The sequence below is a fragment of the Andrographis paniculata genome, unplaced genomic scaffold (genome assembly GCF_009805555.1).
Source record: "Andrographis paniculata isolate CXL003 unplaced genomic scaffold, ASM980555v1 Contig79END, whole genome shotgun sequence".
NCBI lineage: Eukaryota > Viridiplantae > Streptophyta > Magnoliopsida > Lamiales > Acanthaceae > Andrographis > Andrographis paniculata.
The window spans coordinates 3140851-3156926 of NW_026137616.1; the positions used below are offsets into that span (position 1 = coordinate 3140851).

Genomic DNA, 16076 nt, shown 5'->3' on the forward strand with positions numbered 1-16076 from the left:
ATAAATTACAGTTTTTCAAGTAAAAAAAATATTATTTTTAATAATTTTACAATACAAACACACCTATTTCAAATCAAATGAGATAGCAGTATTTACGCAATTATATATTTATATTATTATGTTTTAAAATTTATATTAATAATTATATTCGATTTTATTTTGATTTGAATATTTAAAATATTTGTAAATATTTTTATTTAATTAAAATTTAATTATTTTTTAATATTTAAATTTAAATTCGATTCGAATTATTTGCTAATACTACAAATATTTTAAATAAATCAAAATTTTCGAGTCGATACGCAGTTTCGACCCGAATAGTGGCAATTCCAAATCCGCGTCGCAGAGGATCAGCGCTGCCGTCCATGACTAGTCAGCCCTCTTTCTCTTCCTGTGTCTATGTCTATGTCCCAACCAACAGCAGCAGATCTTCGAACGAAACCCGCGTCGCGTCTCAATTCCGCCTTCTTCACCTTCCCTGCCCCTGCCCTCTCTCTCCATCAAACGGACAATTCCAATTCAATTTACTCGCTCCCCTTTCAGATATATTCTACATCGGAGATTTTCATTTTCTCCTGCCGCCATGGTACTTCAGTAGGCAGCGGTTGCGGAGCTTTTGGTTTTCTCTTTGATTTTTATTTTACTGTTTGTTTAATTTTGAAGATCTTGGATGGAGGCAGCTGGAACGCATCGGCAATCGTTCGGTCAAACGGAGATTAATTGGGACAAGTAAGTTGGATTGATTTCGTTCTGCGGTTTGTTAATGTTTCCTTAGCGTCGATCGATTATTTGATGGATGGATGGATTTGGTAATTAGGTTTATTTGAATGGATGGAAATTGGTGAGTTTGGAGAATTAATGATGGAAAATGGTGGTGTTTATGTGCTTAGGATGGATTAATTTGTTGTTAATTACTTCTTCTGAGTGATTTCCAGCATTGAGAATGGAGGATTTTCTGTTCTTGTTTGTTTGTTATTAGGTAAGTTTCTGTTTATCACAATATAAGATTTTTATCTTCGTTCCTATCAAACTTCCATTCCATTTCTTTACCATTCTGGATGAGAATCATTACTATTATGTGTTTTTGAAATGTTTTGTATTGATATAGAAGTATATATATATTTAAAATAATATTTTATTTGAATATGTTTTGAAGAAATGATAAAATCTTATATTTGAAATTTGTGACAATTGTTTATATGATGTTTATTTGATTCTTTTTTACATTTTGATATTTTTGAGATGAATTATTGGTTCAATGTGCTGTTTTGGATTGAAAATGGACTTGAAGGAAAATTGTGAAATTGGATATTAAACTAAAAAAGAAAGCAAAGCCAAACTCTAATTGAACACACCACAAGTAAACAAAATATTTTATGTTGTTTTGGATTGTAATATACTTTGAAATGTGTTGAATATGAATGTTTTAAGTATTTTCTTCCAAAAAAAAGGTCCTTGAAAAATTGGAAATCATTACTTATCATAAGTAGAAAATTCTAAACATTGCGGACGTGTAGTTAACGACCTAAAGTTGAAATAAATTAAATTGGAATATGGATGGAGTTTGTCATACTCTATTAATCTGTTGGTGCTTTGGTGTGCATTTCAAAATTGTTTTCCTTTTTTCATATAAAGTTCGAGTAAAAATGTGTTTTGCTACATGATTCTACCTAATGTGTTTAGTATCTACTATCATTTGTTTATTTCATATTATGATGCAGTTTAATCAACAATTGATCGGTGAATTTTCTTATATTTGAAAATTTGCATCGATCTCCTTTCCTTTCCTTCTCTTCGAAAGGAAGAAAAAGTGTGAAATTCCCAAATTTAGGTGCTGTATTTAATGTGTGTTTGTATTTATATTATGTGTTTTGATGTGTTCGGTATGTGTATATAATGTATGTTTGGTTTGTGTTTGTATTTATATGTGTTTGGATGTGTTCGGTATGTATGAGTTTTGTCTTTGTGTGATTTGTTTCCAGAGTAATTAGATGTGGTGTTTTGTGAAATAAAATAATATATTTTCATAGAAAATTGTAGGTAGGGATGGTATACTAAAGAATTTGAAAAGAATCTTAAAAAACACATAGCCTTTGTGTTTTGTTTTAAATAATCGGCTGATGGATGTATTATGAGAGAAAATAATGCATTTTAAAGAAATTGTGGGGATTGCATTGAAAAAAAAAAAAAAAAAATCTTAAAGAGAACATAACCATTAAAATCTAACAAGATTAAAATTATGTCCTCAGTTTGTTGCTTCTTCCATGTTTTTTTCCCAAAAGCTTTTTAGGACAAATTTTGAATGAAAAATGGTTTATAAATACCACCTTTGAGTGAAAACTAAATTAATGTGATGATTTGAATGTAAAGTAAATTTTAAATATGATATATATATATATATATCTCTTTTATATATTTTGGACATTTCTCCCTGCAGGCTCGACAAAACCAAGTTCTATATAGTTGGAGCCGGGATTTTTTCCGGGGTTACAGTAGCCCTCTTCCCCATAACCGTAGTGAAAACCCGGCTACAAGTTGCCTCACACAACACCTCAGAAAGAGGTGTGTTTTCAGTTGCCAGAGGCATCTTGAAGACCGATGGGATTCGTGGTTTCTACAGAGGTTTTGGCACCGTTGTCACGGGAGCAATACCTACACGTGCTCTATACCTCACTGCTCTAGAGACGACAAAATCAGCCGTTCTGGAAGTGCTGGAGCCCTTCAAGCTGTCGGAACCTACACAGGCTGCTATGGCCAATGGGGTCGCCGGCATGACGGCATCTGTCTGTTCTCAAGCTGTATTTGTCCCGGTCGATGTGGTACGTATGCTTTCTTGATCACTTACTTTTAGCCTTTATATGATTCAGTTTCTTTTCTTGGCAATATTGATGGAGGAAATCATTACTAGGAAATACCACTCTTATTGGTTTCCTTTTAGGTGTTTTATTTCATGTCTACATTTATTTGATTGTCGTAGCATGACATGGATAAAAGTTTATGTTTGTTTGCGGGTTTGAGAGTTTGAGTTTGGATTTGGGTTTAGATATTAAAATTTTGAATTGAAATAATTGTTTGATATAATATAAATAAATTTTACGTGATATTTAGAATATAAAATTGATTTTAGAGTAATAAAAAAATAGTAAAGATTTTATAGACATCATCTATAAAATGTTAATGCGTGTTTCATGCCATTTGTGATTGTTTTCTTTTGTGTAAATTTTTGGTACTTAAATAATGGAGTTCGACATATTTTATAACATAATTAAGCAAATTTATTGATATTCAATAGATTTGTAACATAATTTAATAGTTGTTTTTTTTAGGACTAGATTAATAGATTTATATTATAGTTTAGTAGCTTCTTATCATTCAATATATGAATGTCAACATATCTACACTATAGTTCAAAAGTTTATCATTGTATCGATGTTTTATACCTTTCAATATCACAATAAATCAATTTAAACCAAATTCAATACATGAACCACTCCTAGTTCCAAGTTTATATTAGTTGTAGCCCTAGAAATTTTTCGTGTTACACCATTGTTTGTGTGTTTTAGTCAATACTTACGCGTAATCTTTAGCAGCCATAAATAAAAACTGACATTATCGGGGACTGATTTTGAATTGCGGGACTGTTCTAAATTTCACTACATTGCAAAAGGAACATAGATAATTATAATTGCAATATTGTGTCGAATGTTGTTCATTTCTTTTAATAAATGCTAAAAAGCTAAAGAATTTTGGTGTTTGTCAAAAGGTTAGCCAAAGGCTGATGGTGCAAGGATATTCAGGCCACGCGACGTATAAGGGCGGCGTGGATGTCTTGCGTAAAGTTGTGAAATCGGAAGGGATTCGTGGATTGTATCGCGGATTTGGTCTCTCCGTCGCCACCTATTCACCATCTAGTGGCGTTTGGTGGGCAAGTTATGGCGCCAGCCAACGCTTCATATGGAGGTACTTTTAATTTATTGTTGGTACCGAGCATGAATCAATTCTATGGCGAAAATATTCGCAACCAATGAAAATCTTATAGTAGGGTTTAAATTCCACAAGTTTTTACAGGTTCATTCTGGTTGTCACTTTATTAATTAATTTTTTTTATCGAACATTTCAAACAGAATATTGGATGATCGCAATGCGCCTCCAAGCGAAGCAGAACTGATGTTAGTACAAGCTGCCGGAGGGGTATTCGCCGGCGCTACAGCAGCATGCATAACAAATCCATTAGACACAATCAAGACGCGGTTACAGGTAAGGCTCTATTTATTTTCCAAATATGCTTTTTAGGCCTAAATTTGCTTCTTCGCTTCGATATGGAATTTAGCAATAGAGTAGCTAAATAGATCATTCAATTCCATTGCGTAGATTATATGTTTTTGGAGAAAAAATAAAAATAACTATTTTGGGTATATATATGCTAAATAATTTATTATGGAGATGAAAAACGATATAAAATGCCTATTGTATCCTCCTCAAGGTAATGAAGCACGATACAAGACCTACCGCGAGGCAAGTAGTTAGAAATTTGATAGCGGATGATGGATATAGTGGATTTTTTCGAGGGCTCGGGCCAAGATTTTTCAGCATGTCAGCTTGGGGAACCTCGATGATTCTAGCCTACGAATATCTGAGTAATTTCTCCTAACTAATTTATTTGATACTTCATTAATTGCCGAGCATCATCTATTCGTAAGTTCATAGTATTCTCTTTAGTACTCGTGTATTCTTTCATCAATGTGTCAAACTCCTAGTCTAGTTTAAAATCGAGCAAAAAAACCATGTCTACTCCCTATCAATTAAGTCATCTAAATATTATCCTAGAATCATCAAGCTTGAGTCTATTTATATATGAGAACTATTAACCCAATACGAGACTAATTATTACGATGGTTTTTGGATACGCAGAGCGCATGTGCGCAAAAGGCGAAGAGGCTTGAACAACAATGCTCGTGAAGGATTATTAGAGACGAACAAGGTAACCAAAATAAATGAAGCCATTCTTTAGAGATGTCGACAAACTCAGCATATAGAATTTGATTATTTGGCAAAACAATTGCCATGATTCTTTTTAACACTCTGTATTCGTAGAAACTATCCGATTGTGTAATTGTTCTATAGAATGTGCAATAATTCTATTCTACACTCGATAATGTTCAGTTATGATCCATAATGTTCTCTTCATGATCACTACTTATTTGTCATGTGTTTATCTATAAGAAATGAATCCCACATGTTTTCTACGCTTCAAGTTACACATGAAAATCAATTTAAATAGAAAACCAGAATGAACTAATAATCTAATCATATGTTGGGACAAAAAAAATCACAATACAACACAACACATCAAAGGTCGGAGACTATATTGTCTAGTTCTAAAATATTCGTGAATCTTTCTATCAAACATCGAAGCAAAAACAAGAAATCTTACTTAACCAAAACTGTCCCTTAAAAAAAAAGACTTACCCAACAATGTGAGGCTCATCCTTATCACTACAATCATCCCTGCTTAATTCCGCATACTCTTCCAGAGTCGAAGCAGTGAATATATCGCCAACCTTACTATTATCATTGGTTGGAGGTGTAGCTGAGCTTTGAGTTGTTCCTTTGTTCATCTGTGTCATGTAGATACGATAGTGAGAAGAAAATGATTCACCGGAATTATATCATTCAACAGATACAAGAAGTTGACATTATTCAATAAGATTCCAATCTGCAACTAAAAACGGTGGCTTCCATTTGTGCTCCTCATCTAATTCAAGATTTCTATTTTTCCCCAATTTTCAAGAACACTTGTTAGATATATAAATACATGTAAATATCTTTAGATTTCTACATTAGCCCACAAATCCTCTTAGCTTAAGATTCGCACATGTAAATACATGGACATCTGGTAATGAATAGTTCTTCGAATGTATTCCATTAGCCTCATTTTCACCCGAAAATCTAAAATAAAAACCTATCCTGGTTCAAACACAGGTACACAAAATACTAAAATTTGGCATATACCCAAGAACTAGTTTTGCTCTATCAGCTACACTATGATCCAGCCTCTTAATATAGATAACAAATAAATAGCATTCGAATTGCCATTACAATAGCAAAGAACTTCAATTCTATCTATAAAAAACCCCAAAACAAAAACTACAAAATCAATATTAATAAAGAATCGTTAGATGGCGTTCAATGAATAAAACTTACAGCTCGGAGCAACGTTCTCCTCTCCCTTTCCCTAGCATTCTTGATCGCCTAAAGCAATTAACAAATTCTTAAACTTAACATGCAACAATGTGATCGCCATGTAAATATTTAGAAGTTTCATCAGAAATTAAACGAGGAGAAAGTATGTAACAACACCATATGACCATAAACAATATGCTAACCTCTTCCAATGTCTTCTGCTCAGCTTCAACTTCTGAAATATCCCTGCAAGTAAAGAAATAACTCTATATGTTAAATATCCTTTAATGTCAATCACACTTCACAAATATTACATATGATTCAATTCAATTATGTTTCAAATCCTTCAATTTAGCTAATGTGATAGCAGAAGAAAAGTTATACCTCCCAACTATCTGGTCCACGCGACATGAACACTTTGCACAGACATTGTGCTCCTTAGCACAACCTACAATGGGGATTGATCATGATCAATTGCAGAGGAAGAAGAAAAACACACCACAATTATCATATTTGGTGCATTAGAAATTCCAGAAGAGAAATCAATTTACAACATACATAATGAAGATAAATAAAGCAATTACTGACAACTAACCAGAGCAAAGATTGTGGTAAGCTTGGCGAACATTCCTCTTCGAACACCTCTGACTACAATAAGTTTTTCAATAAATCAAAAAAAGGAGCAACATCGTCAATGCAATCTATCTACCGGATAATATCACAGAAAATATCCAAAACAGAAGAGTAAGTAATCACCATTTTGCAGGTTCAGTAAGGGGCTTATATTTTCCGTATCTCCGTTTCCATTCAATTTGGTCTTTGCAGCGAGGGCAGACGCCTGTTACGTCGGAAAGCGGCCTGAATCTCCCCCCTACCTCCTGCGATAATCGATTGGATTGGATTCAGAAACGAAGAAGCGAGTTTGTCTTAGGGAGAGGATTGATTGATTGATTGATTGATAGCAGGACTACGTACCGTAGGGTTGATCTTGTGGCCGGAGTTGGGCTTCCAGGCAAACTTGTTCTGGTGCTTCGGTGGCCCTCTTTGCTTGCCGCTCATCTCTCCCTCGCTGTTCTGATCTCTCTCTCTCTCTCTCTCTCTCTCTCTAAACCTAGCCAGTATATACAATAATTATATACGTATTATATCCAACAAAAATTAATCAATAATTTTATTTTATTTTTTGTAATATTATCCAAAAATTAATATATAGATATATTAACTTAATACCAAATTTATTTTCAGTTATCAATAATTTTTTTTTTGTAATATTATACAAAAATTAAAATATAGATATATTAACTTAATACCAAATTTATTTTCAGTTTTCTCCGTCCACTAAATTTATCTCATTACTAGTTTAATTATTACCCTTCATTCAACACCGCTTATTACCCTTCATCATAACACTTATTTACAACAAATACCACTTAATTTATTATATTAACTTTCTTCATTTACTTTAGTTTTAAATTAAATTTCTAAAAATACCTCAAACTACTTGTCGTTTTTTTAATAAAATATTCATTTTTTTTTATTCCGGTGGCAGGCCCAAATGAACTAATTTTAATGGACGAATAGAGTAATATTTTATTTATTTAAAAAATGAGCAAAAATCAATTTTGGGACAATTTAATACCATAGTTATCAATTTTGATCCCATTAATTTTTATTATTATTTTTTTTTCGACTTAAATGAAACTTTATCAATTTTAGTTTCATGATGGATGACTGAGACTGAACACGGCTTTGTTAGATGACTCAAAAGGATGACTGAGCGTCCCAGACAGTCAACACGGCCGTGTTGATTACCCAGCACTGAACACTGTTCTGAAAAAGACCGTGTTCCTATCCGTATTCATGCCGTGTTCTAAACACAGCCATGTTCATGATCATGCTCTCAACGTAGTCATGTTCTAGGCCATAGACTATATTCACGACCATATTTTCAATATAGTCCTATTAGGTCATATTTATTAGTATTATTTTCACTTCTTTATTAAATTTATTTGATATGTATTTATAATTCGACAAATATATTTTTTGTAATTATTTTTTAAAATATTAAAAATTATTATTTTTTATATATATTATGAAATAATTGTAAAAAAAATAACAATAATATATTTATATATTTTTTAATAATCATAATTATGATATCATAATTTACCTAGTATGATTTGTGTTGTCGAACCTAATTTGCAGACTATTAGGTTCGATCAGGAATTTACCCAGAGCGTAGCGAAGAATAGCAACTTTGGATTCCCACGTTATAAAATATATATATATATAGGCTAAATTGCATAAAATCCACCCGTGGTTTCATGAAATTGCACCAAATCTCCTATACTTCTAAAACTGCGCCGAACTCCCTTGTGGTTTCATAAACTTTGAGTCTAACCCCCTCAGTGGTCCTTATTTAACGGTATTTGACCTAAATGCGCTCAAATTACGAATAAATTTTAGAATATCAATTTATAAACCCCTAAATTTACAAATATATTTATTTTTTTAAAAAAATACTTCTTCCGCCAAACAATAAGTATATATTTATTTTTGGCGCGGAATTTAAGAAATAATAATATTTTAGTTATAGTAGGTAGGTAAAAGTAGTGTAACGACATTTTTGTCCTTATTTTTTTATATAAAAGTAGTTATGCGATGTAAAGTAAAGGTATTTAATGAAATAGTTACTTTGTAATTGGACATTCCAAAATAAAAATATATATACTTTGTAGCTGGACGAATGAAATATATTTTTTATTCTTATAAAATATCCCATCAAACATTATTTCCTACTCATGCATTTCTGTATATATATTTTTTAAAGGCGCCGAAAATCGTATTGGTTATAGCTTCTGAAGTTATTAAAATATATACTCTTTTAGTTTTAACTCCAAAAAAATTATATTTAAAGACCAAAATATTTTTATTTTTTACATAAACTTTATTTCTTTTGTAATTTGAAGAGCAAAAATATTAAAATATACATATTTACATACTTAATTTTTTCGCAAATCAATAAGATATTACTCCCTCCGTTCCAAACACATTACAACATTTCCTTTTTGGTATGTCTCAACACCCTGCAACATTTCTAAATTAAGAAATAATTAATTATATTTAATATATATTCTCACACTTTATCTCGTCACATCATCCTAATAAAAAAAATATACTATTCTTTCTCCATTACATCACCTAATTACTCAATTATCCTGCTTAATATTTCTCACATAAAATTTCGTGTCCAACTTAAATATAGCACCTTGTTTAAGACGGAGGGAGTATTATTTTATAATATATTGAATTGAATAGCATATTACTTGACATATGTAATTTGATAAATTATAACTAAAAATATTACTCCCTCCGTCCACAAACTAATGTCTTACTTTCCTATTTGGGACGTCCAACAACTATTTTCCTATTTTTTTTTAAACATAAATTTTACAATTTTTACCTTCATTCATTTATTACTTTTAATCTCTATCATACACTTAAAAAGACAAATTTGTTCATTCATAACAAAAAGGCAATCACCTAAAAACAGAACAATAGAAAATAGACATAGGGAATATTATTTTACCAAAAATTAAATAAATATTACTCCATATAATTTACTTGGTATTTCTTCGAAATTTGGCTTGAATATAGAATTTTAAAATTTTTAGTTAAATAATATTAAATGCAATATTTTGCAATAAAAATAAATAAATTTTCTAAGTCCAAGCCCATATTAACTTAAAATTAGACAGGCTGTCAATCGGATCAAACATACAATATGCAGAAATAGCTCAGACAACCCATGGCCCAGCGGGCTATGGCCATTTTTTTATTTAAATTTTTTTTTTATATAATTTTATTATCCTTATTTTACCGCATAGTAATAATTTTGCTATTATTTTTTTCTACTTAACACCATATTTATATCGATTCATAATAAATTTCTTATAATATTTTCACCCTACTTTTTACTCATATCACTTTAACATTATAATATTATTATCTTTTTAATTTTCTTGATCAACCAAAATTACATATAATTTGTCCAAAGAATATTTTAGAAGGAATTGAACATCCAAGAAGATGACAGATCCAATTGAACCCACGTTGAAACCCTAAATTAGGTCAATTTAAATATATTCATCTATTACTACCTCTATCCTAATAATATATCCACATTAATATAAATACAAATTTAAATAAAATACTATAATTAATAAATAAATTTTAAAAATATATTAATAAAAATAATTATAAATTAAAATTAAAATAACTATATACTATAATTAAAATTATAAAAAATATATAAAAATTATAAAATTTAAACTATAACTTAAATATATAATCGTATTTTCACTACACAAGACATTATGTAAAATGAACAAAAATCGAAAAAATTATGTGTGGCATATGTGTTTGTTCGGGGGATTTTAATCCAAATTCACTATTCATCCAATTTTTTTTTCCCAAAAATATCAAATCAAACACCTATTTTTTATTTTTTATATTATACTAAAATTCAATTTTACATTAAAAAAAATCACATTTATTTCGCACATCATACAACTATTCAAGTTCAAAATTTTCACTAATCAAATCCCAATTCAAAATCCAAACTCCCAAACAAACTTGCTTACAAATCTATTGCAGCCATACCAAAATTTTATTTAATATACACTTAAAAAATGATTCAAATTTGGCTCGGTAGCACACAAGTTGCATAGTAGGGGAGGAATATTCTTCAACTCAGGGGTATATGGGAAAGGCAAGTATTAATATATCATGTGCATACAAACAATATAACACAGAAAAGACACCAATATAGCCTTCCAAAATCAAAATTGTATGACTGTCAAAGACTCTAAAAAATACATTAATACTAATGATAATAAGATTCTTAACATTCTACTTAGGAACAATCGAGATTTACCTCAACGAATGGCCAGACCTTGCACTGCTTGAGTGGTGTCTTCCACAATCTTGTTAGCTTGTATGGTGTTAATAACATTCGCAATGTTTCCCTGAAAATATTCGGCACAAAACGTTATAAATGATAATAATAATATAAATAAATGAATTAAGAGCCACTTTAAAATTTCAAGCAATCTACTGTTATGTCTCATGTCAGGTGGGGATGACTTTAAAGTTCAGTCATACAATTGGGCATCAGGTATCGGGAATCCAAGTTACAAGACCAGTCCATGGTAGATAAAGAATAAAAACTCATGTATCATGTAGAACAACATTTTTCTTTTTTTCCTACGACTAATGACAAATTGGACACATTAGATGTCCGTCAAGTGTCAAATAATGCAACGATGGATAAATGCATGATTAAATTTTGATAGTTCTAGCAAGTTTAACTTGTGAGTTTTGATCGAGCAGGCCACATTGAGGCATCAAGATCTTTAGCGGCAAACATAATGAATGATATCTAAAATGACACAACAGAAGGTATTAGAGATGATGAATAGAAAATCATTACCCTCCAAGAAGCGAGCTTTGCCCGAAGGGAATCCCATTCGTGAATCCCAAACACACGCTGTGTGCAGCGGCTGTACCATAAGCAAAAAGAGTGTAGCTTTAGAAGTTATACCACATGGGATCAAATACAATATCAACATGACATTCTTACCTGATGATGACAACTTGGTTGATCTGATCGATTCTGCAATCTATTAGTTTGGCTGTAGTAGCCTTCACAACCCATGACTCCACCTCATCTTCGTTGATCTAAACAACCATGAAGATTAGAAAGGCCGATTAAGACATAATGCTGAAATGGAAATGACATTGAGAAAGAGAAAGGTTCCAAACCTGGAGTGTATCCTTAATCAAAGAGTAAGGAATTTGATTTGACCCATCCGCACCTAGATCTACCAAGGATAGCAACCTCATCTTAGAAACACATTCCTCATGCACAAGGCCTGCAGCATTCCAATGGAATTGCGTTAGTAAATTACTTTTTAAACATTCAAAAAATCCATTAAGCAAGATTACTGTTGTACCATAGTTCTTCAATAAATTAGAATTTGATGAATGGAACTCCAAATATGCATCAAGCCTCTGTGTCAGGAAGATTTTCAGAAGCTGGTATACAGGAGCATGTGTGCTGTCTTTCTCAAGTTGGGTAATGGCAGGCAACTCTAGTAATTCACCCTGTCCGGCAGAAATACGTAATCAGTTTATGACAGCATTAGATAGACTCAAAGTAATACAGAAACCACAGTCATATCTTACCTGAAACATGTCAGCAGCCTTAACAAATTCAATAATGGCATGGACAGCTTCTTCCTTAGCTTCAGCCACGACTGATGCGTCCTCACCGTTAAAAGTTTCCAGGTACTTGACAAGAAAATTGAAGGACTCTTTTGCAGAGCTGAAATTCACATTCGGTATACCAATTATAACACAATCAATCAGCCTTGTATCAACACCAACTCATACATAAAAATATTCAATATGTATAAGCACACACCAAAATAAATAAATAAATAAATACTAATCATCATGAATAGTTTTCACCTCTTGGTATCCCTCAAAATATGAGCAACCGCAAGAAACAGATCCCTCTTATCCTTGGTCCCAATATTCCACTCCCTCAAGAGGTTATCTATCTTCTTAAAAGTTGGTATAATATGCTCGGTGACCTTTCCATTAGCTGCCAAGTTCAGAGCCTTCATGTACACAAAGAACTGGCTATACGGATTCTCCAACAGGTTGTAGAGATTAAACAAGCTACAGAATAGAACATCACTGTAAGACACAATTCACAATTTTGTGTGCCCTCAAAGGTTAACAAGTGCTATGATGACTTACATCTTTAAACGCAGTGCTGGCTTTTCATTAGGCTGTTGGGTAACCTTTGTGGCTATAAGCTCTGCCATCTCATGCACTTGATCAAGGTTCTCAAGCCTCTTAACAAGGGAGCCGATAACAGTGTAAACACATTCAAGGTCTGCAATAAGCCATCAGATAAAATGACAAGTAGAAATTACAATAGAAGCTTATCCAGAAAACTACAATTTTTTGGGTGTATGATTCAGAACAGGTGGGATAGCAAATCAAGTACACCATGTAGAAAGGCCCAAATAAATTTTAAACAGCAAAACTTATGAATTAGAAAATCTAAATTTTTCAATGTAAACAAATCCAATATCGAAAGTTGATTAACAAACAAAATGTACTTATCAATGGGAAAATGGAACAAAAGATGATCAAACTATAGTACAACAAGTTATTTCTTTGAAAAATCAACCTGGTTTGCATACTAAATTGAGTGGTATTGACATCAAAAAATATTTTACAATTGAAAAGAAAGAATATATTCATCTTTGCTAGTAACTCAGCAAATATATGACCAGAAAGTTAGAGAAAACCTCAAATATTAAGTCCGTAGTTATTGAGTCACATAAGAATGATAAATTGTAAATAATTAATAAAGAATACCCTTCTCAGAAGCTTTAGAGAAAACAACATCCGCAGATGCAAGCATCAAAGAAGCTAAATCCAACCACCTATTCTGAACCATACACTCTTGAGCTTCCACAAACAATCTATTCACCTGCCCCTCGGCTACCTAACAACATCATAAACCAAACATTCACATGATATCTTGTCATAAATTTAACATAATAATCACTCAAATAAAAAGAAGATTCAAGCAAGACTAGTATAAAATTATCCATCAAATTTATCGATACAAAATAAAACCCATACCCATGCAAAAACTAAAACAATTACCTCAGGACCTGCATCCGCCCAGGACAACTCGGCAGTGAACCGGACAACAGCGAGCACAGGATCTTCTTCGGTAGTGGGCACAACAGTCGTCATTGTTAAGCTTAACAAGAAAAACAACAGAAATCCCTCCAACTGACTGACTGTTTATTTGGTTGGCAAGCAGAGAATTCAGCTGCTGTGAGAAGACCGCATTGTAGCAAGAGGCAGAGCGTAGATGAATAAAAAGGGTTAAGCTAATAGTGTTTTGCATCATATCTCCATAGCTCATAAATTATGAAATGATTGAATATAAATGCCAATAAACTAAATAATATTGAAAGTAAATTTAATAAAAGTGAAGAAATCACAGAGACTTAAATTCGTCATAAACCGGTAAAGGTGGGCACAAATTAAATTGCAAGATGAAGCAGATGACGGCATATATCAAATAAGACTGACAATTTCAAATTATACACTAAGTAGGTGTGATGGAAGTGATATGTCGAGCCAGTGCAAATTGTGTTCTTAACAATATAGGGCAACAGGAAGGCTAGGAACTAACCGCTAATTTTAAACTTGCAAAGAATGTTTATACGCCTGATATAATTGCAGCATCGAACAGCATGAAGTAATTACTTTCAGAGTATTTCGATCCGAACGGATTGGAACGATGCGATTGTGTTTGTAAAAGTCGAAAACCAGTGTTTGAATTTAAAGGTGGGGAATCATAGAAATTTTACCAAATCACCATGCAAAGCTGTTTATTCATCGAAAATGAGAAGATCTCTTTACCTACCGGAGGAAGGGGCGGAGATAGAATTCGACCAAATCGGCGAGAGACGGGAAGTGTTCTACTGATCGCCGGATGAAGAAATTCGATTAGGGTTTCTCATCGTGAAACCCTTAAACACAACGGGCCCAAAGGCCCATTTAACAATGGGCCACATTATTGGCCCATTTCGATTGGACTGAGGGAGTATTATCTTTTTAAGTGTGAGTATGGTCTTTGTTGCCTTTATTATTGTTTTTAAAATTTTTACTCCCTTCATTTCAATTTTGAGTCTATTAGATAATTAAGAAGTGTATCAGTAGAAATAATTATTATTTAGTAATAATAATTATAAATTAAAATTAAAATAAATAAATAATTTAATTAAAATTAAAAAAATTATAAAATTTTAAATTTAAAATATAATTAAAATGAATAATCATATTCTTTTTTTAAAAAAGGACAAGTTATGTCGGACGAAAGAAAAAAAAAAGGACAAATTATGTGGAAGATAGAGTACTATTTAAATAGTTACATTTCTTATTATTTTTAGTAAGGAAATATAGCTATTATTATTATTATTATTATTATTATTATTATTATTATTATGTTTTTGTTAGTTTTCTAAAAAATCGGTTATTCTTAATAAAATAAAAAAAGTAATTACATATTATTCAAAGTTTTTTGAAATTTTAATTTTTAAAATTTAACTGGAATTATCTATAAATATTGATTTATTTTGAATTATTTTAATTTTTAAAATAGTAAATGATATGTTTTAATATATTAAAATTTATATAGATTAATATTTAAAAATTAAAATATTATTATATACAATTTTATTCAATAATAAAATTATACATAGAAATAAGTAAAAATAAATAAATTATATATATTATGTAATATATATACATCTAAATAAATGAATTATTGTGATCCTATAATATGCTGTGATAAAAATAATAATTTAAATATTGAAATAAATATAATATAGATAAAAAATATAAAAATAATAATTAAATAAAATTAATGACAGCCAACAAATGCTCTTACACAATAAAAAATAATAGTAATAATAATAATAATAACTATCAACGGTGTGAGATACTTCACAAAGAGAATGCATATAATTTCATTAATAAATAAATATTATTTTTATTTTTTAAATTCAATTTATTACTATATTTTATTTTATTCATTTTACATAAAAAGTTTTTTTTTTTTTCATTTTAGTACGTTCTACGTAATTAGTCATTTTTTAAAATATAATTATATATTTTTATTGTATTTTAAAAAAATTTAAAATTTATATTATTTTTAATTTTTATTAAATTATTAAATTATTTAACTTATAATTATTTTTGTTATAAATTAATTATTTTTATTAATATATTTC

The 16076-nt window shown here is 30.8% G+C and overlaps 3 protein-coding genes across 12 annotated transcripts; 1 reads left to right on the forward strand and 2 right to left on the reverse strand.

Annotated features, from left to right (window-relative positions):
- Nucleotides 1-397: 397 nt before the first annotated feature.
- LOC127240425 (uncharacterized) lies at nt 398-5193 on the forward strand. Of its 2 annotated transcripts, XM_051259117.1 has the most exons (7): nt 398-586; nt 664-729; nt 2438-2819; nt 3764-3960; nt 4125-4257; nt 4484-4637; nt 4912-5193. In XM_051259117.1, exons 2-7 carry the CDS (start codon nt 671-673, stop codon nt 4941-4943), a joined length of 957 nt encoding a protein of 318 aa, XP_051115074.1. In that variant the 5' UTR covers nt 398-586; nt 664-670; the 3' UTR covers nt 4944-5193. The 2 variants fall into 2 exon arrangements, with proteins under 2 accessions (XP_051115074.1, XP_051115073.1); XM_051259116.1 differs by having other exon boundaries at nt 398-729.
- A 103-nt stretch (nt 5194-5296) lies between these two features.
- Nucleotides 5297-7298, reverse strand: LOC127240427 (uncharacterized). Its single transcript, XM_051259118.1, has 7 exons — nt 7159-7298; nt 6940-7061; nt 6779-6831; nt 6568-6631; nt 6387-6429; nt 6205-6252; nt 5297-5618 (listed from the first exon to the last, which is right to left on the reverse strand). Exons 1-7 carry the CDS (start codon nt 7240-7242, stop codon nt 5466-5468), a joined length of 567 nt encoding a protein of 188 aa, XP_051115075.1. The 5' UTR covers nt 7243-7298; the 3' UTR covers nt 5297-5465.
- Nucleotides 7299-10944: 3646 nt separating this feature from the next.
- Nucleotides 10945-14833, reverse strand: LOC127240638 (uncharacterized). Of its 9 annotated transcripts, none has more exons than XM_051259424.1 (11): nt 14708-14833; nt 13933-14107; nt 13639-13768; nt 13009-13147; nt 12715-12927; nt 12430-12568; nt 12198-12348; nt 12007-12116; nt 11825-11922; nt 11675-11744; nt 10945-11210 (listed from the first exon to the last, which is right to left on the reverse strand). In XM_051259424.1, the coding sequence occupies exons 2-11, from the start codon at nt 14023-14025 to the stop codon at nt 11121-11123; spliced, it is 1233 nt and encodes a 410-aa protein (XP_051115381.1). In that variant the 5' UTR covers nt 14026-14107; nt 14708-14833; the 3' UTR covers nt 10945-11120. The 9 variants fall into 9 exon arrangements, with proteins under 9 accessions (XP_051115381.1, XP_051115386.1, XP_051115385.1 ...); XM_051259429.1 differs by having other exon boundaries at nt 13933-14072; nt 14708-14806; XM_051259428.1 differs by having other exon boundaries at nt 13933-14104; nt 14704-14804.
- Between the last annotated feature and the right edge of the window lie 1243 nt (nt 14834-16076).

Coding starts and splice junctions, on each gene's coding strand:
- LOC127240425 (XM_051259116.1), top strand. CDS start 671: ATGGAGGCAGCTGGAACGCATCGGCAATCGTTCGGTCAAACGGAGATT. Junction 2,820..3,763: donor TATTTGTCCCGGTCGATGTG/GTACGTATGCTT, acceptor GTTTGTCAAAAG/GTTAGCCAAAGGCTGATGGT. Junction 4,258..4,483: donor CAATCAAGACGCGGTTACAG/GTAAGGCTCTAT, acceptor ATCCTCCTCAAG/GTAATGAAGCACGATACAAG.
- LOC127240638 (XM_051259424.1), bottom strand. CDS start 14,025: ATGACGACTGTTGTGCCCACTACCGAAGAAGATCCTGTGCTCGCTGTT. Junction 12,928..13,008: donor CCAGCACTGCGTTTAAAGAT/GTAAGTCATCAT, acceptor TCTATTCTGTAG/CTTGTTTAATCTCTACAACC. Junction 11,211..11,674: donor CAAAGCTCGCTTCTTGGAGG/GTAATGATTTTC, acceptor GAATATTTTCAG/GGAAACATTGCGAATGTTAT.
- LOC127240427 (XM_051259118.1), bottom strand. CDS start 7,242: ATGAGCGGCAAGCAAAGAGGGCCACCGAAGCACCAGAACAAGTTTGCC. Junction 6,430..6,567: donor GTGGACCAGATAGTTGGGAG/GTATAACTTTTC, acceptor CTTTACTTGCAG/GGATATTTCAGAAGTTGAAG. Junction 5,619..6,204: donor GGAGAACGTTGCTCCGAGCT/GTAAGTTTTATT, acceptor TACATGACACAG/ATGAACAAAGGAACAACTCA.